Genomic DNA, 27,453 nt, shown 5'->3' with positions numbered 1-27,453 from the left:
TTGCTAATGTATACAGAACGCAAGAATGTTCGTTCCTGTAAAAAAAAAAAAACACCTGAAATCTCTAAATGTACAAATAACGGCTCAGTTTCTATAATGAATGTTGAAGATAAAGACACGACCGCATGATTATTGACCTGGAGGTGGTTTCAAACCAACAATTTCTTCAGGTCTTCATCCATTCCTCTTTTGGTTAATTGATCCAGACTATGGTAGCGATGGATGATATCATCTTCAGTAACTACCACCACTCGCACACCGTGAGTGTCATTCCCCAACTGACAACCCACTGCTGAGCTCACCACCATATCCAGCCCATCATGGCATCCTCCTGCATTTCTGTGGTAGTGCCCAGAGAACACAGCTTTCACCCCTGAAATGAGACACGGGTTGACATCACTAACAAATTACATTATTTGAAAATCATTCCCCAGTGAAATCACACACAATAGTCATTTCATGATCACATTAGTCTCGGCTTCACACCTACAGATGCCCACAGTCCATTTGTTGACTGACTGATACATATTGTTAACAAAACTGGAGGGTACTTTCTCAAGTCGGCAAGCTGTAATCTGATTGGCTGACTCTTTACAACTTCCTGTCGCTGGAACAGTAGAGCATGGCAGTAGCAAGTCTAATGTCAAGCCAAGGGTTCAACTGATTTAAAACAATTATTTGAATCCAAATGGAAGTCTCTTTTTTTGATGTATAACTCATTGAAATCAAGGTGTGTTTACCAGGTTGATTCAAGCTCTTTTTAAGGATTAAATAAATAGCTGGGTTTGCCAACGTTTGCAAGGTTAGTTAAATCACTGAAAGAAATTCTTTCATTTTTGAGAGTTTTGTTTGAGGTACTTAAGTAAACTAGGGGTGCGTTGACACGACAACGATGTACAAAAAAAACTGAAAAGTTTTCAAATACTTGGCATTGTTTGCTGTCAGCAGTTGCAGCACACTTTCAGACACCCTCCATCTTGCCCAGCTCCACCTGTATATCAGCTACGGGCGTTGTTCCATGTTTGTTATATGTGCAGCAGCAGTGTGTTTTGGGGCTTTCGCACCGGATAGTTCTACATTTTTTCTTTGTACACGATCCCTGTTAATACGAATCAGCAAAAATGACTAAAAGGGCTGTATTATGCTTGCCAGGCCAGTAGTTGGTAATGTCACTTTGTAAAGAAAGACTACGCGCCTGTGCACATACGCATTATTTTACTGTAGAGCACTCGCGCCAAACACACATGACTATACTATAGACTAAACACGTTACACGCATGTGCATGACATCTGCGTTTTTACAAATTAGCATTTTTGTAAATTGATAAGAACTTGCACTTTGAAAACCGTTTTCAAAAGTTTTCATTCTCAGGCCCCCAAAACGCTGTTTTCTGTGTTTAGTTGAAAGCAGTGGTGTGTAAACGGCCCCTAGATGTACATTAGCAGAACTTTTCACTTTATTTTCAGAGTACTTGTGCTTTTTACAGAGTCCATACACATTTGCTGCTGCTTGTCAAATTTTGTTGAACATATATTTTTTTAAATTACACATTTATACAATACATTTTAATGTGACCACTGCTAAATGGTGTGTACTGTAAAAGTTTGAGGCCATTGCGAAATTAATAAAGATATTAATATTTAATTCAGCAAGAATGCATCAAATCAATAAAGTGACAATAAAACATTTATAATGTTATATATATACAGATTTTTTTCTGTATTTTTGATCAAATAAATGCAGCTTTGTTGAGCATAAGACACTTCAAAAACATTTTTAAAAATTTTTGAACCGTATACACATCAGATGGTCTGTTCCAGTCTAAGCAGTCTGTTTATTGGCCAGTATGAGCTGCAACGTGGACCACATTTATACTGAAGGGGTGGATTCTGGAATCCACTGCTGCTTCAATGTATATCTAATGAGTGATTATAATCAAAGTATTAATCAATATTTTTCCTTGTAAATATCAAATGAGTTGAATGTAACTTTGTAACTGTAAGTGGGGCGGCCAACAAACTTCTTGTGAGTCTTGAACCTGACTTCTGCTGATGAAACTACAAACTATCTTCAGTAAAACTTTTCTTCAATTGACTACACTCTTGACTCCGGGTCTTCATTCATCATATCTGATTCTTTGACTGTAAATCCCCTTACAATACACAAGACTCAACACTGCAACTGAATCAACTGAATTTCCTGTCTGATTGACCATGTCTCCACGCTGATAGACTGAAAATCCATATCGGCATGGTGGGGGCCGCTTCAGATTCAGTTTCCCCGTTGATCTGCATAACCATTGTGAAGCTTCTCATCTCGCTCATGCAGCAGTGGCCGAGGCTCTGCCATTCAGGAATTTAAAGCAATGGACCGAATGCAGAATCACTATAGTTCATCAAACAAGTCACCCAGAGGGAAAGGCACAAATAAGCTCTCTCTATTGTGAAGGAAGTGAGATTGGAGGTGGCTCTTCCACAGTTCAGCCGAGGTTTCATTTCTGAAGAGAATTCTGAAAAGGTGGTACCCCCATACTGAGGTAATGGATGCATTTGGAAGCAGGAAACAAAATCTCGCATGAATTTTTCATTCATACAGAGCAAAGGTGCCAAAAACCACAGGGATGATGGTAAGACAGGAGATGGAACGCCAGAATACATAAAAGAAGAAGAAGAAAGGAGAAACTGATTATGGCAGGAACACAATGTTGAGAGGTATAATTACAGATTGTTGCTTGCTGTCAAGAGTTCATCTAAATTTCACTCGTTGTTCTTGTTCCACATGCACATGATAGCTATCTGCATGCTCTGTTGGACAGAGAGGAACACTGCTAATGAAACCACACAAACAACACAATTACAACTGCCTCGTACACTCTTAAAGACTTACACAATGCAGCACATAAACAGACACCTTTTCAAAAACAATTAAAACAACGGGAACGAAACATTAGGATGATTTATAATTGCATGTAAATGACTTCAATAGGAAGATTATGCACATTTCAAGCATCTTTCACATATTATAACCTCTAATCCACTTGATGGAAGCAAGCAACAGAAACATGATGGATAAAAAAGAGAGTCCAATTATCTGGGGAAGTCAGATGTGAAACTGAGGAGGGGGAAGAAAAATCAAAGCACTTCTAAAACAAGTCATTTACTCTAAGGACATCCTCTCTACTGCACTACCAGATAGAATAATTAGACATGCAATACTGTTAATGACTGCACACATCTACTGTAACTACACGTCAACCTAAACCTGCTATAAAATAATGGGCACTTTACACAAATAAAGTAAAAAACAGGGCCTGAAACTTCTAAAAAAGTGATTTCTAATGGTAATGGATGTGTCAATGTTAATGTATTTAGTCTTGGCGGAATATAATGCTATACAAATATAATGCTACGCTGCTGCTGCTGCTGTAGATTAAGTACAGAGACTTCCTACTGCCAATACATTCACAAAAAGAGCTTTCTCACCGGAGGAACCTTTACATAGTTCCTAGAACTATTAGCGGAAGTTCCCAGATTGTGGCGTGTTCGCACCGCAGAAACTAGGAACTATTTTGGGGGAACTAATTTAGCTGGATATAAACTAACTCATGTGCAACAGCGAGTGGGTATTGATACTGTTTCCTATGGAATGATGTTAACCAATCATAACAGTGTCCGTTTACGGACAAGCCTTAAAAGAGCCGGCCCTTGTGTGAATGTGGTTTGCAATTTTTGCAACCTTAATAACAAAATTTTGGACATGGCTAAATAGTTTAAAAACCTGAATTGTGCAATAAATCTTGATAGAAATGACAAAAAAAACATTAAATAGACAAAATTTGTATAAAACATAATAAATAAATAAAAATTATAAAACAAATAAAAAAATAATAACTGCAAAAACTACACCCGAAAAAAGGGAAATAGGACAAAAGTTACAGAGTTTTCAAAAATGAGCTTAAATTATGCTGTCATGCCATCTAGCTAGTTAGGAAAAAGATTATGTAAAAAATAATGCTGTTGTATGATGTTAATTGTAGCATAAAGTCAGACTGAAGGGGGGGGACAGACATTTCATGTCTATAAAAAAAATAGCTATTTTTCCATGGTAGCCTATTTTATATTGCACAGTGTATCAAATACATAGTTCTTACAACAAGAAAAATGTGATTTTTGCTTTTAATGCTATGATAGAAGGTCTATTTCCACTATAATCTTGAGGTTTTAAAATAAACAGTTTTGTCCTTTGTTCAGATAATCATACTTGTCTGCGTCTCTCTGTTTGGACATTGTTTTGCTTTGTATGCCTTAATGTCTGCATTTTGTGCACGCTTGCAGTCGCTTCTTTTCTCGGCTGTGATTTTTGGCTGTGAACATTTCAGTGTGTCCATACTCCCGCCAGTCCTGTAATCATGCTGATTAATAAGCTGTGATCGCTTAACAACAAACAGTGCTGTTATGGATTTAGTTGTGGAGATCTGATGTAAAGTCACTTTCTACATGTTGATAAGATGATGTCCATCTAAAGATGATAAAAAAAAATGAATCCCTCTGGGAATTCTGGGATTTTACACTAATGCCAACAGCAGTACTATGAACAGTTTCTACAGTATATTCCCTTGAATTTTGTCCACTGCTCTCAGCGACTTATTTCCATCTCATGAATTGTGTTATTTCATTTCTTGAAAATACATTTGAGAAAATCCCATTTATCTGCCTGTTAATTAATGGGCTCATTACTGAAAGAAATAAGAATAGTAGTATCTAGGGATCAACATGCCTTTTGGCTGAGAGAGGTGAAATTTGCTGAGAATGTGAGAGAATAGTACGTACTAAAAATAAACATTCACATAAAATAAGCCAGCAATCTAGTCCAATAAGGAAGTATGATGCCGTTCTGCGTTCAGTTCTCTGGAGACACACTAAACGCGCTTCTAGAGTCTCTATTCCCAGCCACAGAACTAACGGATATACCAGATATGGATGATATGTAAATCCTCAAGTCTCGTCTATTCAAACTACTCAGACTGCATTAACGGTTTAGTTTGAGGGTTGTGTGTGTGTGTGTGTGTGTGTGTGTGTGTGTGTGTGTGTGTGTGTTACTGCCTGTTTGTGTGTGCTGTCATTAGGCCACTGGGATACATTATTCACAAAACTCTGCCAGAAATAATTTGCATGACAGAAGGAAGTACAAAATGATTTTGTGCAGGGAGAACATTGCTTATGCCGGTCATATATCGCACCCATTTATCACTGTAGATCCTTTAAATGAGGGACAGAGTTTTGTGTGTAGTGTAATTATGATTTAATCCAAATATGCATGAAAGGCGACTGGCATAGTGCTTAGCAATTTCAATCATGCTGATTCCTGTACACAGCAGAGCGGTTCCAAATCGGGGAAAACATATTTAAAAAGGATACATTACGTGTTTGTCACTTGATGTTTGTGTAGTTTTGTTATTTTATCGCTATCGATCGATATTGGATATAAAGGGGTCATGACATGGATTTTTTTGTATATATTAATATGTTCCTTGAGGTTCACTTGTTCACTGATAATAAAGTTTTTTGCACAAAAAAACTAAAACAAATATATATGTGTGGGGAAATTATTTTCACCCCTCATACTTTCAACCCCCTATGTCTGAAATGATCTGTTTTTAAGAGGCGGCTCCTTTCAAGCTTGTCAGTATCGGCTGTTATGATTGGTTAATGTCATTGCATAGGAAACAGTATCAACGGACACTCGCTATTGCACATGAGTACAGTTATATCCATATAAAACCATAATTTACAGACCAAGCATTATGAAATCATTCATGCGTTTTGTGATGCAGCTGCTGTCAGATCCAGTACAGTCGGCTGCTTCATCTTTCAACAAATGTTTCTTTGCAAACTCTCCATTACACTGTGCCTCGTTAACAAACAAAATCCTCCGAACAAATATATAATCATACAACGTGATCCAGGACGCCATTAAAGTAAAACATCCATGAGATCCCATTTAAGTCTGTACACCCAAACAAGCCGTTTAAACTGGACGCGTCAAAGCGAAAGTTGTTGTTCTGTTGTTGACAGACTCAAGTGTGTGGAATACGTCAGAAACTGAACGCACATCTGTATACCGTACAATCCCGTGTAGACAGCGTTAGTGATTATAATAGGTTCTATTTGCTTTTGATGCAACGTGACGCTCGCATCCGGTGTAAGTGGGTTAAAGGGTTAGTTCATCCAAATCTGAAAATTATCCCATAATTTACTCCCCCTCAAGCCATCCTAAGTGTATATGACTTTCTTCTTTCAGCCAAACACAATTGGAGTTATATTAAAAATATCCTGGCTCTTCCAAGCTTTATAGTGGGTGTGAATGGTACCTTAGATTTTGAAGCCCAAAAAAGTGCATCCATCTGGTAATGGCCGTCCACAAGATGTAAATCATGGGATAATTTAAATTTTTGTGTGCAGTCATATGTGTGTATTTGCCCATGTGACGTCACAGATTACCCGCGAAATATCAAAATGAGACGTTTTTGGAGCTTGATTAAATAAATTCTTTGTTTGTAATGAACACGTTTTAATCTTTGAAACATGCATGATGTTTTAAAGGGGTCATGACATGAGAAACCAAATTTGCCTTGATCTTTTGGTATATAAGAGGTCTTTGTACCATTAAAACGTCCTGCAAGTTTCATAGCTTAAGACATCCTCCCCATTATAAACGAATCATTTATTTAATCAAGCTCTAAATACAGCTCGTTCTGGATCCATGGTAAGAAGTGACGTCACGGTGCGAAGTGACGTACCAGCGTTTGCATATAGACCGCCTCCGGCGCAAGACAACTACGCTTTAAGCGCAAGGCAACTACGCTCATTTCGTATCGTTGTCGCGCCCGCGCGTCTCACACGTGTTCAGTCGACGGACAGCGAGTGGGTCTGTGTACAGGGAAATTACGATGCCACGCAGATGTGCTGTTCCTGGCTGTGGACAAACAACATCTTTGAATACGCTGCGAAAGATCCAGACGTCAGGGAAAAATAGATGCACTTTATTTTTTGCGGACGTCTCAGTCATGGTAGTGTTAGTTTAAGCGTTTGTTCTATACATGTGAAGGATGACTGTTTTGAGAACAAATCCCAAAATGATGCTGGCTTTGCCAGAAAACTGTTGCTCAAAGATAAGTCGTGCCGACTATTCTGGGCTCAACAACGACGACGCAAACTGTAAGTAATGTATTTAAAACTTTAAACTACTTTTAAAATACGCCGAATCCGCAAATGTTCTGGCTGGGGGCGTTAATAATTGATGCATAGGCACTGACGTTAGCCAATCATAACAGTGGGCGTTAACACTGAACTCTTAAAGGGGAAACACCCCCAAAACAGACTGTTTGAATCAGAGGATGAGAAACAGGGTGGGAAAAGGTCATAAATCACTACATTTAAAAAAAAAAATTGTAAAAAAAACTATAGTAATACTATAATTGCACCTAAGAGAACATAATAATAAAATAAAAAACCCATGTCATGACCCCTTTAATGTTACAAAGACCTCTTATAGGTCAAAAGATCAAGACATGCCCCCTTTAATGATATTCTTTTCATCAAATTTTACATGTAGAATACCTTTGCCATCACCTAACAATTATGTAATCTTAAAATAACACTAATTTAATAACCCTGTTAAAAGTAATCCTTAGCAGATTAATATAGCTTTTTCAAACTGTACATTAAAATGTCGAGATGCTTAAATTCACTGCAGCATATCAAACTACTGATTTTAGTTTTTATAAACGTAATTTATCTGTACAAAATAATGTAGAACTTCAATATTGGCCATTTATCGGTTATCAGTCACACCATGACATAATTATCGGCGCATCGTAAAATATTAGTTATTGAGTTTTGAATCAGAAGTGTTATAGAAAATACATAAATTTTTCTTCGAGCCAAAACTATGAGTGCAACAAAGTCAATTACCGGTATGTTTCTAACATCTGCGATTTACCTTAAACCAAATGACAAATCAAAGACATTAGAGTTAAAGACACTGCAAACAGATAATAGCCAAATGGATATTGCCAAACAGGGCTAGTTACAGTATATTTCTATGCCCTTGAAACACTCCTTATAATGATGCAAGACATTGAGATACACAAAAACACAGCCAAGCCTTTCCTAAAGGATATCTGATAACAATAGGTACTCCATCACACTGTAACCTCCACAAAACAGACTATTCTTCATTGTCTACCTAAAAAACAACAAGCTAACCTACAATTCTCAGCAGGTGACAAGCTTTCTGTTGATTAACCAAATCCCGCGCTCATTTCTACTGGCGTGTGCTGAATGAGAGCCTTAAGACAGCTGAAATAGCAGAGGAAACACTTGGCTTATCACTGCTAATTAACACACTACAAGATAGCACCACTGGCAGTGTGAGAAACGTTGGATGGTAATTTAAAATGAAATGGTTTGCATTATAATAGGGGGCTCAAAAACACAAGTTGCCTTTTAAGATGGCACAAGCTTTCTTTCTGCTTGTGCGTTTAGTGCGGTTGTCAAGAGGTCTATTTTAGATTCAATCAAGGGTGTTTACAAAGCGGACAAACATACTGTAAAAAACCTCACTTAATACCGGTACTATAGCTCAATCTTCTGTGCTCTCAGATTATAGCCTTAAGATGCCATTAGAATGGATCTCAAAGTAAAACCAAAGAATAAATAAATACATTTCTTATGTGTCTTTTTCTGTGCCTGATTTAGAGGGAAAATGTGTTCAAATGTTACTCATTGTAACAAACAAATGTGTTAAACAGATTTAGTTCTTTAATCTAAACATATATTTACACTAAAGATACTCAAAATATTAAATAAAAGAAAACGCAAGAAGTTAAAGGCATTTCAATTTACCTTTCACTAAGAGAACATCCAATATGAGATTTTAACGAATGGCATGATATTCAATAAAACATGCTCATGGCTTATGATTGGATATTTTTCTTACTAAAATTAATTGTGACATCACAGTGCAAATTGGTCAATTGTCAACTCAACGAAAAAACCAACAGACTTTACACAGTTATTGAGATCTACCATCTAGACTCTATGCTCATGTCCCAGGATTTACAGAAAACAAGATCAGTTCATTGCACACCAACAAAATAATGCATTATTAACACTAAACTTATCACAAAGCACAGAGAACCTGACAGACAGACATTACAGGGCATGAGTGTCAGTACAGCAGAGGAATATAGGTCTGTAAACAGCTCAGGATATCAGGAACTGTATATGTATTCATTACAAATGCCACCCACTGTACAAACCTCAAAGCTAACAGACATCTGGAGTGATCAGCATGTTTTCCCCCAAGGCTGATGTCTCAAAAAAGGATCATCTTCTCACAGCCTGGCTGCCTTTTAGAAAACGTGGTTTAAATCATAAAAATATCATTTGCAGCACGATATTAAATCTACGAGCTGAAGGAGCCCATGAAAACGAGTTTGTGGGCAGTGGCTGTGTTATCCTCTGACAGTGATCTCTGATATCCAGGAGGATTTGGCTTATTTTTCAAACTTTTTTTTTATTTTTTTTTTAGCATTCTTCATGTTTTGATCATAGAAACAATTATAGAAATAGGAGTGGAGTGGATGTGTCAGCCCTCTGATCAAGCCCCTCTCTGTCGCCCACAGCAGTGCCCGACTTATTTACATTACGCACTGCTCCATTTCCATTAACACAGCGTGTATAAAATGAGAGATGAAAGTTCAAATCTAATATTAAAGATGTCACATTTTTCATGACTAGAGAGATTGAATCTTCCATTTTTTTTAATCGATTTTCAATATCATTGCACCATGATGCATCTCTCTGGCCATACAAAGATCAATATATATTGTTTCTTTTGAACACTAACCTTTGGAACAAAGGAAGATGTGTGTGTTTTCCCCCTCATGGCTAACATAAACCACAACCCAGTGGATTTACTTGTTACTTTTCCTACATAAACACCACAGCTTGTTTAATAGTTTGTGGTGCCAGAACTACTATGTATAACTGAAAGTAAATCAATCTGACACATTTAGAGGAGCTTATCATGTGATAGCTGTAAAAATAACACTGCCATTTCTCTTTTCTAGAAGCTACATGATAACATCCTTGTGTAGGATTTTCACATTTGAACAGCAATCAGATGTAATGCTTTAAGGCTAAAATATTGAGTCGCTTGTTATTTGTGAAAATATTTATTCAAGCAAAGAGACTGCAGTGCAAACCCCAAAAATGCTCATTAGATATCAACATGAGAATAGAGTATTGAGTAATGTATGCTGTGTATTTCAACACAGCTGTTAAATAAAACAACATCCGCTCTGATCCAAACTTCTCGGAGTTCTAAAATCAATAATTAACTTATGCACAATATGCCTCTTATAGAGTCCATTCTCATAATAGAATCCCAAAATGTATATGGACAACTTGCATATTTCTTGTCTGTAAAGCTTTTATTATACATCCTGGAAAAGCACTCCAGGGCACTCACAGCATATTTAAAGAGCCATGGGCAAGACAAAAGCATTATTCCAGCATGTGGCCATAAATGTGCCATTTACTGTACCATTCTTGCACCAATAGTTCCATGGTCTTACTATTTACAAAAAAAAAAAAAAATCTTTATTTTTCCAAAAAGTTGAGGAATCTAAAATAACTAAATTCATTTAACAGATATTACAAATAAGAAAACCTAAACCAACAACATTAACAGTTGTTTAAAAAAAAAAAATCATTTTCTGGATTTTTTCTGGAATAAGTTTAATTTAAAATGAAAAACAATGCTATTGAATAAAAACAATGATAACTGCATATATTTACAGTTTTCATTGTTTTGTTGAATACGAAAAGTTTCACTTTTCTAAGAACATCTAACACACTCATTCAAAACTTATCCAGTCTTACCACTTGTTTACAACTTCGCTCAACCAATGAGCATTCATTGGCTTATGTTTAATATTTATTAACCCATCCTCCTGTTTCTGAACACCATGAAATGCCTCGGTTGTAGTCTTGAGTTTTCTTTCATGAATGAACATGACACAATATTCCTCATTTAAGTTATTCCATGCGAAGGGATACACAAAAAAATCCGGGTTGAGTTGCGTTAGAAGTGTGTTTAAAAAACTTGGGGTTATAGTAAAGGGCGTGACATTTACAAAACAGGCTTGATGTGGTTGTCCAATCACAAAACACTGGTCCAGCCAACCAATCAGAGCACATTATGCTTTTCGTAAGAAGGGGGCTTCATAGAGACCAGAACTAAACAGAGCGTTACTGATAGACTGGGAAGAGAGGTGCTGCAACAATGTAAAATGTGTGAAAAATGTTTTTTGAACATTCCACCATGAAAACCTATTCTTGTAGACCCCACAGTCACACACAAAAAGTCGCTGTTTGGATTTAAATGGGCAAATGCTTAAGAGTTTATGATTGGGTCATTATTGCAGTGGTTATTATGTTTCTAGCATGTTAAATGTTTTGCAACAGTTCTTCTAAACTTAATGTTGATGGAGTGTAGCTTTTCATTTCTTAAACAACTATCTAAGAAGACGCATCATGGTCATATTCCAGGATGACAATGTCAAGATTCATCAGGCTCAAATTGTGAAAGAATGGTTGGGAGGGAGCATGAAGAATCATTTTCACACATGAATTGGCACCTCTGAAACCAGACCTTAAATTCACTGAAAGTCTTTGGGATGTGCTGGAGGACTTTTCAGTGATGGACTCTTACAATACAAGATCTTGACCAGAAAATGATGCATCTCTTGATGGAAATAAAATGTTGTGATGGAAATCTTTCCATCACGAGGTGCATCAATTTTTGGTCAAGTCTGACTTGAAATGAGTAACTAAAACCGCTATTTATGCCTTGTGAAAGCAAAACGAAAAATGCTAATTTGGAAATCAATATAATTACTGGTGTTCTTATGACAACATGAATAAACAGTTTTAGTGTGTTGTTGCAATAAACTGTAAAATTAAGTCAGTTTAAATCTGTAAGCTAAATTAAAAAATGTATTATGTATAAAATATGTTTAAAAAATATATTAAAATATGCTGGAAAAAAACTATTTTGGTTACTATTTAGCCTGTAGGAAAAAAAATCCTGTAGGAGACACTGTGGTATCCATTCCTCAGAGAAAGAAAATGAGGAACGAACACTTGCAACATGTCTTGTTTGAAGTGTAAGGCTCAAGTGCTTTCTTCTCACCTGCCAGTTTGAATCTCTGGATCAAGCGCTCTCTGATTCCCCTCTGCAGGTTGAAGTAGTCATCCTCTTCGTCTGGCGTACGGAGGAAGAGCGGAATGTGCTGGAAGACGAGCACGTGGCGGGAGGGGGTCTGGATGGCTCTCTGCAGCTGGCTCTCCAGCCAGACCTCCTGGGCCTCCATTAACTCAGGGCACCCTGATGAGTCGAAGAAGAACTGAGAGTTCAACACCAAACACAGCACCCCACCCACCCAAAAACTGAAGTAATCATCGCCCCAGTCACGGCGGAACTGCTCCACGGTGTCCGGAGTGGGTGTGTTGCCAAGGTCGTGGTTGCCGCTGACGAACACAAGAGGAATGTCGGGGTCAGTGCCTCTCAGTGCTTCTTTGAGGTCCTTAACCTGTTCTTCTCTGAACGCATTTCCTGAAAAATGAAAAGAGATTTTTCTTGTTTGAAGAGCCTCATTTAAGAAAGTCAACATGAAATGGCACATGCAACATATTTTCAGGGCTTCATTTTAGGCAGAGAAAGTTATATTTCTATATAGAGGTGAAACTCGAAAAAAAATTATATCGTGCAAAAAATATTTCAAGCCTTTATTTGTTATAATTTTGATGATTCTGGCTTATTATAACAAATAAAGGCTTGAAATATCTCACTTTGCATGTAATGAATCTATATAATATATTAGTTTCACCTTTTAAGTTGAATTAATGAAATAAATTAACTTTTGCACGATATTTGAATTTTTCGAGTTTCACCTGTATTTTATAATGTAATATTATATTATATTATATATATACAGATGATTTGTGCACAACAGGGCCAGAAAGACTACAATTTACAAAAAAACTACAGTTAGATCCGCAAGAGGAATATTGAACACAGCGGGAACAGTCGGTTTTCCGTGGAAAATGAGTTACAGCGTTAGACATGAGGCATGTGATATATAAATACTATCTTCAATGCCTCCTTCCATCTTCAAAAGAATACTGAAGCAGGCAATATGTTGAGGATTCAGAACGAAGTTTCTGTTTCTTGAGGAAAATAGGGAAGCATCCAGTCTAACCACATTTCTCTAAAGTAAAGGCAGACTGTCAAGCATTGAGTTTTGAAGCTCGTTAATAACAGCCTTAGGTTACCTCTAATATGACAAGTAGGGCATCTTGCTAATTGCCTGCTGTGAATTTGAAACTCAATGAGTAGCGGAGCTGAAATTAGAGCTGGCATTAGTGACTGCAGTTTTGTGAATGCTAGACAAAGAAAACTAAACCAACAGACCATTATTTTAGTCTACTGAGCATCTCACTAAAATGTTATAGAAATAAAAATTTAGAAACAATAATTATTATTATTTTTTATGAAAAAAAATCGTCACACAGATATTTTCCATAAGACAGTTCAAAGTGACCACGGCTAATAATTTTCATGATTACAGAAGAAGAAGAAAACTGCAACAAAAAATTAGTCAATACAACTCATAAATTAAAATAATTTATTAAAAGTTTATAATAAATAGGGTTGCAACGATACCCACATCACGATTCGATACATATCACGATGCACTGTTGATTAAAATGCTAAATTTGATATTACATTGTGGGTGGAAATGAATATGCTTGGAGCTGACAACCCAATGTACAGGACAATGGTAACACCAGAATAAAAATATTTATGATTCTGAAGCTGAAAATACAGAATTATTATGCTTGCACTGTCACTGCCTAGATATATTTAAAATAATGTAGGCCACTTTTTACTGGTAACATAAGATAATTATCAGGAACCACAAATATTCCCCCATTGCATTATTATACATTATATTCAACATTATATATAGTAGTTAAATGTAGTACTGACACTAAAACTCTGTAAACTTGAATTTTTTCTCACACAGTAATTTTTATTTTGGGTGAACTATCCACAATACATATCGTCACTATCCACGATACATATTGTTGCATTTTTGAATTGTGATATATTGTGACACAATATGTCGTTACACCCCTAATAATAAATGAATCCGTTAATAAATGATAATTTTCATTCCTGATTGAATTACTTATAATAAAATAAAAGTAAAAAAATGCTCAGCGATAAAGCAACTTCCTTTTTCTGTGCTCTTGGTGTGAATAGGTCAATTACTCGTCTTGCTTTGTGATCAATGCCATTTCCCAGTATCTGAATCTGAGCCTCATTTCGACTCTCTCTCTGAATTGCGTAACATTCAAACTCAACAGGTCCCCCCTTCTCCCAGCAGTGCCAAATCCCACAGAAACCTATTAAAATCTTTCCCAGTAGAGATCTCTATCAGCTAAACATACAGAGAAGAGAGGGCTCTTTCAGAGCTGATTTCCCTCTGGTCAGCCCATTGATGTGCAGCTGCTCCTCAGAGAACTTCACTTTTATCCGCTTTCAACAGCAATTAAAAGCCTAACGTATGTGGAAGGAGAAACAGAAGGAAAAGAAATCCTCCGCCTCACCTTCTGAAATGTCCCCTACCACAGCGAGCACAAGGCTACGGGCGCAAGGAAAACGTTTTTACAGTCCCCATACGGAAAGCATCAGGTTCATTGCTCTCAAAATCTAATCACCTCCCTCGATGATCTCTCCTGCCGCTAGCCAGGAGAAGTCCTTGAACCGGAAAGCTCATAAGGATTCTGTTGTCGATATCATGGAGCGGCCCTTCAATTATCGCGCGGAACTTCGCTTGTCCAACATGCTGCCGCTCACTGTTCATTACGGCTGGCAGGACGCAGGAGGTTGAGTGCTGGAATAGAATCAGATTTGGTCACCAATGAGGCTTGAAGAGATCACAGCACGTGTTTAATGAAGGAAATATAGACTGACAGGGCTGTTCAAAACCCCGAGATTGCAGATACAATGACACAATGGTGATCCAAAGGGACAGTTCATCCAAAAATTACAATTCTTTTACTCACCCTCAAAACGTTAATAACCCCTATGATCTTCTTTCTTCCATAAACCACAAAAAAAGTTTTGTTAGGCAGAATGTTCATGCAGCTCTTTCCCATATAATGTAAGTGAAGTGTCAAGCTCCAAAAATGACAAAAAAAGGTCCATAAAAAAAGTGAAAATTATTTTATTTATTACATTATTCTTTGAAAATGATCATCAAATTTGAATATGCACCAATTAAAATGGTATAAGTCATAAATAAATTCCTTTGGCATCCACTGATGTCAATTATAGCATGACACATCTTAACGTGACATATATGAATATTCACTACCAAGTGAGCAAGGAGGCATTACATTGATCAACAGTGACAGTAAAGACATTTAAAATGTACAAAATATTTCTATTTCAAACTAATACTGTTAACTTTCTATTTATCAAAGAATCGTTAAAAAAAAAAAGAAATCCACAGAAAATATAGTTGCACAACCATTTTCAATGTTGATGATAATAAGATTATTATCATATTGTTGAGCAGTTTCTTGAGTATCAAATCAACATATTAGAATGATTTCTGAAGGATCATGTGACTGAAAAATAGAGTAATAGCCAAAAATTCAGCTTTGCCATCACATGAATAAATTACATTTTAAAATATATTACAATGGAAAACAGTTATTTTAAATTGTAGCCTAATTATATTCCACAATATTACTGTTTTTTATAGTATTTTTTAATCATATAAATGCAGCCTTGCCTTGGTGAGCAAAATAGACTTCTTTCAGTATTGTATATACAATACTGTATATACAGTACAAACTGAATAACAGTTTGATTGAACTATGTGTAGCTTACACAAAGCTAACACATGCTTTTAGAAAACTTGGGCATAACTTATATTTGACCTTTGGTCATTTTCAACGGTCCCTGGTCAACATTCACTTTCATTGTGTGAAAAATACCTTTTGCGTTCCACAGAATGAAGTTGGTAATTTGAGTTTGGAATGACATAAGGGTGAGTAAATGATTTTGAGGTGAAATTTTATCATATTGACATATTTCACCAGTGAGAAATATGGTAATATGTGTCACTCTACAAGCTCTGTAAGTCCCTCAATCAAAAATATACAGCAAGCCTCCAGCACTTAAAACTGTACAGAACAAGGATGAATGCTTCAGGTCCATGTGAGTCGAAAGAAGAAGAAAAAAGCGATAAGGAAGATACAGCAACGCCTCTATTCCCAGGAGAAGATCAGGATGGCCCCCAAGATACAGATATTCTTTTACAGGTGCACTATTGATAGCCTCCTGTCAGGAAGTATTGCTGTCTACCGTGTGAGTTGCACCACACAGGACCTGCACAACGTGTTATGGTTTGACTCAGAAGAGTTCACTGCCCAACCTGCAGGATAACCACACCACGCAGAGCGAGACTAAGGCCAACAAAATCATTACGGATCCCTGCCATCCAAACAGCAGCCTCTTCTCATTGCTGCAGTCAGAAAAAGCCTAGCAAAAGCCTTAGGGTCAATACTGAGAGGTTCCGGAGGAGCTCCTGCACCCAAGCTATCCAGACACTTAATGAGGACTCTGCCAGGGGCCTGCAACACTAACAACACAGCAGAGATCTATATCTTGCACATATACACTTTATCACACACACAAGCACCCACACACACATTTTGTGATTGCGCAGATGCAGAATATCATAAAATAACCATTTATTTCTCATTTTCAGAATTCACACCCCACTATTTCAACACTTATTTGCACCCTAACTACAGTTTTTGTTTGTTTTTAATGTGGCACTGAGTTTATTCAGCAACCAGCCATGCGTATAACTTAAGAAAAAGCACAAACTGTAGGTTATGCAATGTTTACAAGTGGTTCCAAAACAGCACCTACTGTTAACACCATGGTAGGAAAGAACATCTTATCATCCAGCAGTGCAGCAGCTGGGTGAGCAATCAATTATAGAATAAAACTTCAGTGAAGATGGGGAATTCAAAACGATGGGGAAAAGAAGGGGATATTAGGCTATAAGGTAAAGTGGTAATAATAAAAAAGAAGCCTGTTTCCACCTCAAACAAAAATAAAATAAATTGTTACTTTGTTTCTCATAATTGTGAATTTATACTATATCTTGTAACTTTATAACTCTTTATTTATAAACTTTATTTCTCGTAATTCTATCTTTAAATATAACAATGTGTTCTAGTTTTAAATTTGATCTCTTAATTACCTTCTTGTTCACTTTTTTACTCTTTTTTTTTTAGGCAGAAACTGTCTTTTATATAGAAATGGTAATAAATTAGAAAGAAATTCTATTGTAAATTAAAATGTTTGTATCTGACTTGATGTTTAACAATAAATATGAGTAATAGGGTAATTTGGGAAAAGTTATAGATGTACTGTACTTCCACCAGGCTTATGAAATCCGCACGCGCTGCCGCAATATTTTAATTGCCTTCTGCGTGATCAATAACTCTCTCTACGTAGCAGTTTAAAGACAGCGGTCATTTTATAAGTTTATTTCGTTTATCAGCAAGAGCTATTGTCAGAGAAAGAGTTTCTGGTGGTCAATAAAGAAGGAAATGGAGTATAAACATTGTTGCTGTTTAATTACAATGGCGAATCCATCATGGTAAAGAAAATGAATCGTAAATGGAGGTTTTACAATCCCACTGAGCCATATCGCAATAGCGATTTTATTTTAATATGTCGTGCAGCGATTGTACAAAGGAAAGTGGACTTTTGAATCAAAAAAGAAAATTTTCTGTCTTTTACCTCGGACAAGGTAAATAAAACTTTGAGGGAGATTTCTCTTTCACCAACTTCTGCTACCAAAATCCTGATGCTTAAAGTCACTATGAAACTAAAGGGGTGGTTGATTATGATTTCACTTTTCTAACTTTAGTTAGTGTGAAATGTTACTGTTTGAGCATAAACAACATCTGCAAAGTAACAACGCTCAAAGGTCAAAGCAAAGGGAGATATTTGCTTTTAAAGAAATAGTTTTTTAAGGACTACAACAAACAGCTGGTAGGGACTACACGACATTCCTCCCGGGTTAGTGACATCATTAACCCTAAAATTTACATAAACCCCGCCCCCGGGAACGCGATATATAGATTACCATGACAGAATATGCTAATCAATGACAATAAGATAACTAGGCCTACACTTAAACTACATAAATTCATCAACTAACCATTCAGAAATGTCCTGTTGCATTCTACATGTTGTCACTTATTCTTGAGTCTCTCCATCATTGTCTGACTCCGGTTTGAACAAACATTTTCAGTGCATGAAGATTTTCAGTGTGTGAGGTAAAAGAACACAAGCTCTTGAAGCTCCGCCCCCTGTGCTGGAAGTCGAAGCTCATTTGCATTTAAAGGGACAGACACAAAAACGGTGCGTTTTTGCTCACCCTCAAAAAGTGACAACTTTAACTTGCTATATAAAAATATATGTGGGGTATTTTGAGGTAAAACTTCACATACACACTCTGGGGATATCAACAACTTTTTTTACATCTGGTGAAAAGGGCATTATAAGCTACCACCCCTTTTAAAACTGACATTTGTTGTTTTCTTTTTGTTTTTTTGCGGAATACTACAGTATTTATTATAAACAATTTATCCATGAACTAGGGGTGTCCGTGGTTAACCGATTAACCGTTAAAAATTGCGTAACCGAGTGAAACATTTTGCTCGGTTAAGTGGCGTCAATGGCGTGCATTGAATTTAGTTGTAATACATTTTTGCACCACCAGAGACCACCCGAGCGCTCCCAGACATTTGTAATGTCCACAAGAAGTCATGACCAGTTTTCTAATATGAAGCGGGCAAAGAAAAGCACAGCGTGGGAGCACTTTAAAATCGAGAATGACGGGGCAAAATGCAAGTATTGCAATGCAGTGCTTAGATATACTTCAAGTACAACCTCATTGTTGTACCATCTCAACAGCCAACACCCGCGAACGCAAAAGTCAGTGACCTACTTTAACTGCTCTGTCCTTACCACTGCGTTTTATTTCTATAAATTAATTTCGTTTCAAATGTGGTCCAACCAGTTATTAAAGGTATTAAAAAATGAACTACCCCTTTCTCGTGTGTCTGTATCTCGGGGTTGCGGCGCGCACACTATGGTGCTGCAACCCGATCACACTAAATGCGTCTCTATAGCACGCAGTGAGTTTATTGTGTAATGTATACGCGAAAATTAGTTTTTACGTGCATAGGATACGGATGGGTTGGTTAGGGTAGGTTTAGTAGTGGTGTGGGGTGCGTGTGTATTATACGTTTGGGTAGAATTAGTGGTGTGGGGTGCGTGTATTACACGCAATGAAGTGCGTATCAAATGCATGCGAAAACTGCGTATCATATGCACGTAAAAACTCATTTTCGCGTATAAATTGCACGATAAACACACTGCGTGCGCTATAGAGACGCATTTACGGGTTAACCGAGTATTAACCGCTAAGGGCCTCGGTTAACGGTTAATGAAAAACTTGAAAACGTGCAGCCCTACCATGAACCTTTTTTTTATTTATTCATGTGCCCTCATAATCTTTAATCAAAATAACTTCCCCTACCACTTGCAACGACATCTCTTTTATTCTCTGATGATGACATGTTTACTGGCGTGAGGGCGGGATAACCTGTCACTCAAATGACATCACAGCAGTAGCAAATCACAATCATCCAACAATCCAATCAATTCCCAATGGAGCATTCCCCCTACATTTTTTCCTCTTTGAAAAGCCGTTTCACTCAGATATACGTCACAAAAGGAAAGAAAAGACTATCGCAGCTTCTGTTTCATTCCGACTTTAATGAAGAAGTGGTGAGGAGGAAGTGGCATAGGTCTGCTGAAGCCCGTGCGGAGCAGAGAGGGGAGACAGGCTGCATGACGGACATGGTGTGTAATGCATATGGCATCGTCTGCCTGCTCTTCTGGCCTGACACTAATGGGTGTTGACGCCAGACCATTTAAAGGTCTCTTCCATGGCTGTGCCTTTACAGGCAGCTTATCATAACCTGACCTATAAATTACATTCAGCAGGGAAGCCACAAACCTGGGCTCATATTAAATCAAGCAAATATGACACTCCAGAGTTCCCTCAGATTCTAAAAGGGGATAATCTGATAAGTCAGCCATTGAAAAACCAGTTACTGTCAACATTTGGGTGATTTAAATTCATGCGGTGAGAAACATTTACGACTGCTTTAAATGTACTGCCGCTTTGATACTGGCACTCAAGCGCAAGACATTAGAGCAAACACCTGACACATGAAACCTAATGTATAAACACTCTCATCACCTTCACAGGTGACTTCCAGTCGACACATTCATGTGTGTAGGATAACTGCCGCCTGATCTTTGGAGGTGATTTATTTATTTCCCTGTGTGCTTTGCCGTTTGAGCTGAGGCAATTAGATGTGTCGAGATTGCAGGTAGTCGGCTCATGCAGATGGTCCACAGCTCCATTTCATAACAGCCATCTCAAAGATTAGAGACGATAGAGGAATAAAGAACTTCAAAAAGAGATTCTACTCAGCACAAACCCTACCTCTTCAATCACAACTGATTGTTACCTTAACCCTTTCCCTGCCATTGACGAGTTAACTCACCATTTATGAGAAAACGCTTCCCTGCCAAGGCTGCCATTGGCGAGTGTTTACGGCTTTAACGGTGTTAACACTGTTATAAGGTAGGGGGCACTACTACTAAGCATCTCCTGAACGAGTGCAGTATTTTTAGATCAAAACACAGGCAAAAAAGAAGCCGAAAAGACCAATCTCATATGTAGGCAGATGCATTTGAAAAATAATGCTATCATCAACAATAAACAGCATAAAAATCAAAATGGCTTAATGTTACTGAATGAAATGTCGACCCAAAAAGTGCTATTGGACTGTGCAAGCATTAGGGGTGTTGATGGACTTGATCTACTCCATCTGTGCTTTGATCATCGTACTGAATCTGATCCAGATGTAGTCTCTGACAATAAAAAATATTTTCTTAGCTTTTTGCTCAACATTTGCTTTTTTTTAAACACTGGCGTGGAAAGAGTTAAAGTGTACTTTTTGTGACTTATTTTTCAGCAACTAACTGACTACCGGTAATACAATTTTGGTCGACTAAGCCTCTTCCCGCCCTACATTTACCCTCCCCTTGAAGAAATCAGGACAGAAGTGGTTAAGAAGTGAACGAAGATACGGATTAAAATACCAGGTGTAAACGGGAATGCGTTTCCCTCGTCTACTTGTGGTCCGATCCAACAAAACGCATCTTAATACCAGGTGTAAACAGGGCCAAAGATACAATACAAGAAATAAACCGCCGACAGTTTTTCAGGTTGGTCTTTTGCAGGTATGAAATACTACAGAAGTGTAATAATCAAATGTAAACAAAACACTGCATAGTCTAATATTTGACAATGGACTTTATGCACAGCTGCACTACTTCCTGAACTTTAGCCAGCTCCTTTGTTTCCTGTCTGCCATTATTGGACAAACTGATTAATCCAGGTGTGCCTGACCAACAACAATAATCAGACACACCTGGATTAATCAGTTTGTCCAATAATGGCAGACAGGAAACAAAGGAGCTGGCTAAAGTTCAGGAAGTAGTGCAGCTGTGCATAAAATCCACTGTTTTACAATAGAAATGTTCAACTACCGTCGACAGTATACGGTGACGCAAATTACTCAACTTTTTTATTTTTTATCAAATTTTCCCTTTTTGAATTGAAAATATGCTATCATTTCCTTGATTCATGTAGAGAGAATGTATGCATACTTAATATACAGTAAATAAAATATTATTTGCAAATACTTATTTCACTAATACAATGAGCCTTTCTTTTTCTTTTTTCCCTTAAATCGCTTTTATAATTAATTAATTCCTTTAAATAAAAATACCCAATTTTAGTTTGGGCTAAAGCCCCCAATATCCACTGACCTTAGAACCGCCCCTGCTTAAACCCCAACCGACTGTGTTTACTTTAAAGGGATAGTCCACTCAAAAATGAAAACACAAAAGAATATAGTTTGAAGAATGTTGGTAACCAAATAGTTTAGGAACCATTGCATTGACTCATTGTACTTTTATATCCATACAATGGAAGTCAACGGGCCTAAACTGTAGGTTAAACTTTTAGGTAACCGGCATTCTTCTTTTGTGTTCCGCATAAAAACAAACAAACACGCATACAGGTTTGAAACGACATGAGGATGAGTACATTTTCATTTTTTGGGTGGACTATCCCCTTTAATACTTCACCAAGATGTGGTCTGACTCTGAAATATCAGGAGAAACCTATCCGTTTGCATTCCATCAGAACAATTTGAGTGGAAAAGATGGCTTACCAGGCATAGCGTGGACCAGGTCTCCACACAGGATCATAAAGCGAGGTCTGGGCTGTAGTTTATTGATGGCCTGGACTGCCTGCTTTGTGAGCTGGACCTCCTCAGTCCACTCATCGCCTCCTGAATCACAGTCACCAATCCTCCACGCCTTCATCAGACCCAGCTGAGGGTCTGCAGCCTGGATGAAACAAAAAGGCCCGCTCCACTCCTTCTGTTCATCTGGGAAGGACAAGAGTAAATAACATGAAGCTAACAAACTATCTACTGTAAAAATCTCAATTATTAATGGTCTGTTTGTGTATAATGCATACACTGCTTTACATAATTAAACATTACATAAGACGCTTACTATCAAACTGTTTTAAAGTATTTATAAAAATCTTTATCTCAAGTGAGAGAGTCAGCTAAGGGCACAGCCCTAACACCTGGAATGTGTCTTATAGAAACTTCAGCTGTATAACACCTTCACAGCAGCTCTTGTGTTATAAGGAAACACAAACGGCTGGAAAAAAATATATCAATTCTCACAGCTCTTACCCATGATTCTTTGAGAAACTTCCAGCATTAAAACTTGGTCAAAATATAAATGAAGAGGAGACCCCTGCTGGGAATATCATACAAGCCTTGTCTTTGCTTTTCACTATACTCACTTATGTCGAGTATGTGTGAAGAGATTTTTGACAGAGCAGCAAGCCTCAAGAGCTAAAAGAAAAATAGAGAATTTCTATCTGTTCCTGATCCTGGCAGTGTAGCCAAGAAGGGAAAAGTATTGTATGATTCCAATTTATCTTTAGCTACATATTGTCATATGAACAATAAAAGACTTAAGTCTCAAAATTAATTGTAACCTGAGTGTGTTTGATTAATCAAAAAAGAACCGGCTCATAAGAGTCATTGAGTGAAACTACACTGGTTGTGCTCTATGTTTTTGACTCACTAAACAGAATCACTTCATATAACTGAGTCATTCACTGGAGAGTCGGACTACACTGGTTGTGCAGTGTATTTTTGAATCACTGAAAAGAACTGGCTCATAAGAGTCATTCACTGGGGAGTGAGTCGGACTACACTGGTTGTACTCTTTGTTGTTAATTCACTAAAAAGAACCAGCTCATAAGAGTCATCTATTCAGTGGCCAGGCTACACTAGTTGCGGTGTATGTTTTTTTGATTCACTACAAGAACCAGTTCATAAGAGTCATTCATTTGGGAGTTGGACAAGATTGTGTAGTATGTTTTAAATTCACTAAAAAGAACTGGCTCATAAGAGTCATTTGTTCAGTAACTGGACTATGCTTGTCCATGCTGTTGATTTGATAAGTAAAGTAGAAAACTATTTCGTGAATGCATGAGCCAGAATTCTGAATAAGAATCGGTTCTCAATTCCAAATCTATTTTGTCATTGAACCTATGTTAAAATAACTTTTCATTTCCGAATGAGCTACATTTTAATTAGTAATGCAGCATGAAGTTTCAACACAAATCTCTATGGGCCGACCAAGTTGTTTCAATCCGGTCGTTTTGTCTTTCTAACAAGATGAAGTGTTTGCTGCTCCGAACATTACTTTGGGAAAGCACAAAACCTGGTTAAAATAAATAAATAAATATAATAAAAACACATGATATCTGACCAACTCAAAAAGCATTTAAAATGTACCATCTGCTGTCTGGAATCTTGTTTGTTGTCTAACACTTTCATGTACAGTCCCCAGAGACTGGAAACTATTTTCAGGCAACTTTAAACAACATGAATTGAGAGGAGCAGACAAAGCTCCCATGACAGCCGATAAGCACAAGCCTCTTTTCAGCAAACATAAATCAGAGGGATATCTCAGATGACTCCCAGAGCTTTCAAATACTGCTAACCTAATCATAAGTCAAGATAAAAGCCTCCTGTGATAAAGCATTAAAATATCAACTCAACTCACAGCATCCACTAACAGCCACTGCTGTAGGTTTTTCACATTGAAAAAAAAGAAAAAAAAGTTGCAGATGTCAACACTGCCAGTGCAAAGCAAAGAATAAGCAAGAAATTAGACTGGGATGAAGATTTCAGACTGGATTTACATAAACAGTGAGCAGAGAAACCACACAGGGACAGAAAACACTTGAAACTCTTACTGAAAAACACCAAAACCAAAGATTGAAAGTCTGCATGAAACTAAAATTTCAAATCTATTTTCTAAATGCATTTTAATTATATTATTGTGAACAATTTAGCTATGCATCTATTTTCCATTGTTTTGTTTTATTTTTTTATTTGGCCTCTTCATTTTAATCAATATGTCACATTAGGGGTGTGCCAAAAAAATCGATTCACAGAAGAATCTAGATTCTCATTTGCAACGATTCAGAATCGATCTGAAATGTCCAAGAATCGATTTAATAAATAAATAAAATCAGCTGGCTGTTCGCCTCCATTTTTGTAGCCTATACGGGACGTGAGCGGCAAATCACTAAAACAAAAAGGAAGCAAATGGATGAGAGGGAGATCTTTCGTTCCTACCATTTGCATGTGTTTTAAGTCCTGTCAGTTTAACAGGGCGCGCTTGACAGGGCATAAGAACGAGCAGAGAGAGAGAACACCGGCCGCGCGCGCGCACTCACCCGAGCGCTGTCTGCTCTCTCTCTCTCCCTCGCGCATATTAATCAAAATCAATTAATACGATGGTGTCGGGAAAAAAACTCTCCAGTGATGAAACGTTTTCTGTGTTGACAAATCTTGTGCGATATCCTAAACTGCCGAATGCATTGCTTGTTTTTTCTGTTTACATTTCATTGTGAATGCTGCTACGTCAGAGCGGCCAAAGCGTCAACAAGATTCCCCGTACTTTTTGACAAGCGTCCTTGACAGGGCGGCCATAGCTTTTTTGCAGCTCGAATCGGCGGCGTTGTGAACGTACAGTCAGCCGCCAGCTGCAGACCAACGCACACTGCAGTGCTTCACGAAACTCCCTGCCAACTCCGAGAGGGCAAAAAAAAAAAAAAAAAAAAAAAAAACTCGGTCTATCGCCTGCTTCATCGCCAGGTAGCTTAGGGGTAGGACTATTATTCATTTTGAAAGAAGCACTTTATTTTCATAACTTGTTATTCTTTAAGTTACTGTGTCTGACTGAGAAATATAGATGTTTTTTTGTCTTCACCGGTTGTGTTCTATATGATAATCGAATCGAATCGTTTTGAATCGAAAATCTTTTTGAATCGAAAATCGATTTTGAATCGAATCGTGGCCTCAAGAATCGGAATCGAATTGAATCGTGAGATGGTAAAAGATTCCCACCCCTATGTCACATGCCACATTTTTTTCTTGTACGTTGTACGTTTGTATGTCCCAAAATGGGGTGGAAACGGTCTGTTGCTACATCTGTTCCATCGCTACTTTAAGTTCAAGGGGAAATTCACCACTGGCAAGATTGGTGAAACATCTAGACTAGAGAAAACAGAAAAATGGCTGTGGCATTCCCTTTTGCCCAAAACTTCAACACCCATAATGTACTTTTGATTTTGGCACTACCAACATTAGTGGTAGCAATAGATTGCTTCAGGAATTATGTATTTTGGAAGGCCAAAACCCAGAAATAACTTCCGGTTCCTTGGTCAAAGTCAATGGGTTTTTGATTAAAAGCCTGAAATAAAGTCTGTGGTTAACACAAGGTCAAGATATTTTCATGATTTATTCTACGACATATGATAAGTAATCACAAACTATACTAACTCAAACTTCCAGGGAAAATTTTTTTTTAAAATAAAGACTGAAAGAGTTTATGGCGTTTAGCCTTTTCTTCTGCCGATTGTATTTAGGCTTCAAAAATCATAATCAAGTTTGTTGGTCACAGAGCTTTTCTGCAATAACCTAAAAGCCAACTGAAAAATTCAGAGGGAACCAGGGTGATGCTAACTTCTGGGTTAGCCTACAAAAATATGTTGTCACTGCAGCACTTTATACAAGAAAATCAGCGGATTTATTCTGGCAGTCATGTCTATTATTCTGATATGGAAAAACTATGCTAAATGTACTTAAATATTTTATTGCACATTATAGGATTGCAAAATAAATGGGCTTTTCAAAGAGAGAAAATGTCATATCTTTTGTAGTTATTGTCAAAGATGGTTTGTCCTTGCAAACTCTACTGTGGTGCAAATTCGTAATCACTTCAGGGAAGTGCAGCACTTCTGTTATATATTTACAGATTTCCCAATTTCATGTGTGAATAATTGCATATTGTTGTTATCTGTTTACTATAAACGTTTGATATGTTTAAATCTGGGTCATCCTAAAGCAAAAAAACAGTTGATAATACCTATATAAGGTCAACGCTGGTTAATACGTCATGTGACATGTTACAGTTTCTAACTAAATTGACCTGCAAATATCTACGGCACATTCCCAAGGTGGTTAGATATTTGTGACAGAATACTTGCTGAAAGGTCTGTTATCAAAATAATAGTCGTAATAAAGAAGCGGTAGTGTGCTTGTCAAAGACTTGTTGGAAGTACACCCCGGTCAACGACTTTACAAGGAATTATAAACTTGGATTGCAGTGCTTATAAAATATATAAAAGACCAGAAACCAAAACATACTGTCATAATAAAAGTTTCACTGCATCATCTATAATGTAAATCGACGTTAGCTAGCCTCAGCTAACCGTACCTTCAGTCAGTCCCTTATAACTCCGATCCTTCGCCCTCAGAAAGACACTTTCGTCCTCTGCCATTGAAACGCGCTTTAGTATATGATAATAAAATGTTCAATCTGGATTTCCTACGATGACGTTTCGTTTTTCTGTTTGGTAACAAAATGAGGGCGTTTGTTGCTAAACCTGATAAAAGCATTGGTTACTTAATAACTGCGTTCTTGAGTCGATCTATCGATGCGTTTGGGGATGTATTAGCAAT

The 27,453-nt window shown here is 37.3% G+C and overlaps 1 protein-coding gene across 3 annotated transcripts; it reads right to left on the bottom strand.

The window, feature by feature from the left end:
- Positions 1 to 27,453, bottom strand: cpped1 (calcineurin-like phosphoesterase domain containing 1). 3 transcript variants are annotated; one of them, XM_079594597.1, is made up of 5 exons: positions 27,209 to 27,453; positions 22,558 to 22,776; positions 12,263 to 12,685; positions 138 to 373; positions 1 to 35 (listed from the first exon to the last, which is right to left on the bottom strand). In XM_079594597.1, exons 1-4 carry the CDS (start codon positions 27,270 to 27,272, stop codon positions 150 to 152), a joined length of 930 nt encoding a protein of 309 aa, XP_079450723.1. In that variant the 5' UTR covers positions 27,273 to 27,453; the 3' UTR covers positions 1 to 35; positions 138 to 149. The 3 variants fall into 3 exon arrangements, with proteins under 3 accessions (XP_079450723.1, XP_079450722.1, XP_079450724.1); XM_079594596.1 differs by having other exon boundaries at positions 1 to 373; XM_079594598.1 differs by lacking the exon at positions 27,209 to 27,453 and adding an exon at positions 26,979 to 27,200 and having other exon boundaries at positions 1 to 373.

The sequence above is a fragment of the Phoxinus phoxinus genome (assembly GCF_949152265.1).
Source record: "Phoxinus phoxinus genome assembly, chromosome: 21".
NCBI classification, from domain to species: domain Eukaryota; kingdom Metazoa; phylum Chordata; class Actinopteri; order Cypriniformes; family Leuciscidae; genus Phoxinus; species Phoxinus phoxinus.
Note: the sequence above shows the minus strand (reverse complement) of the source record. Positions and strands in the feature narration are given on the sequence as shown.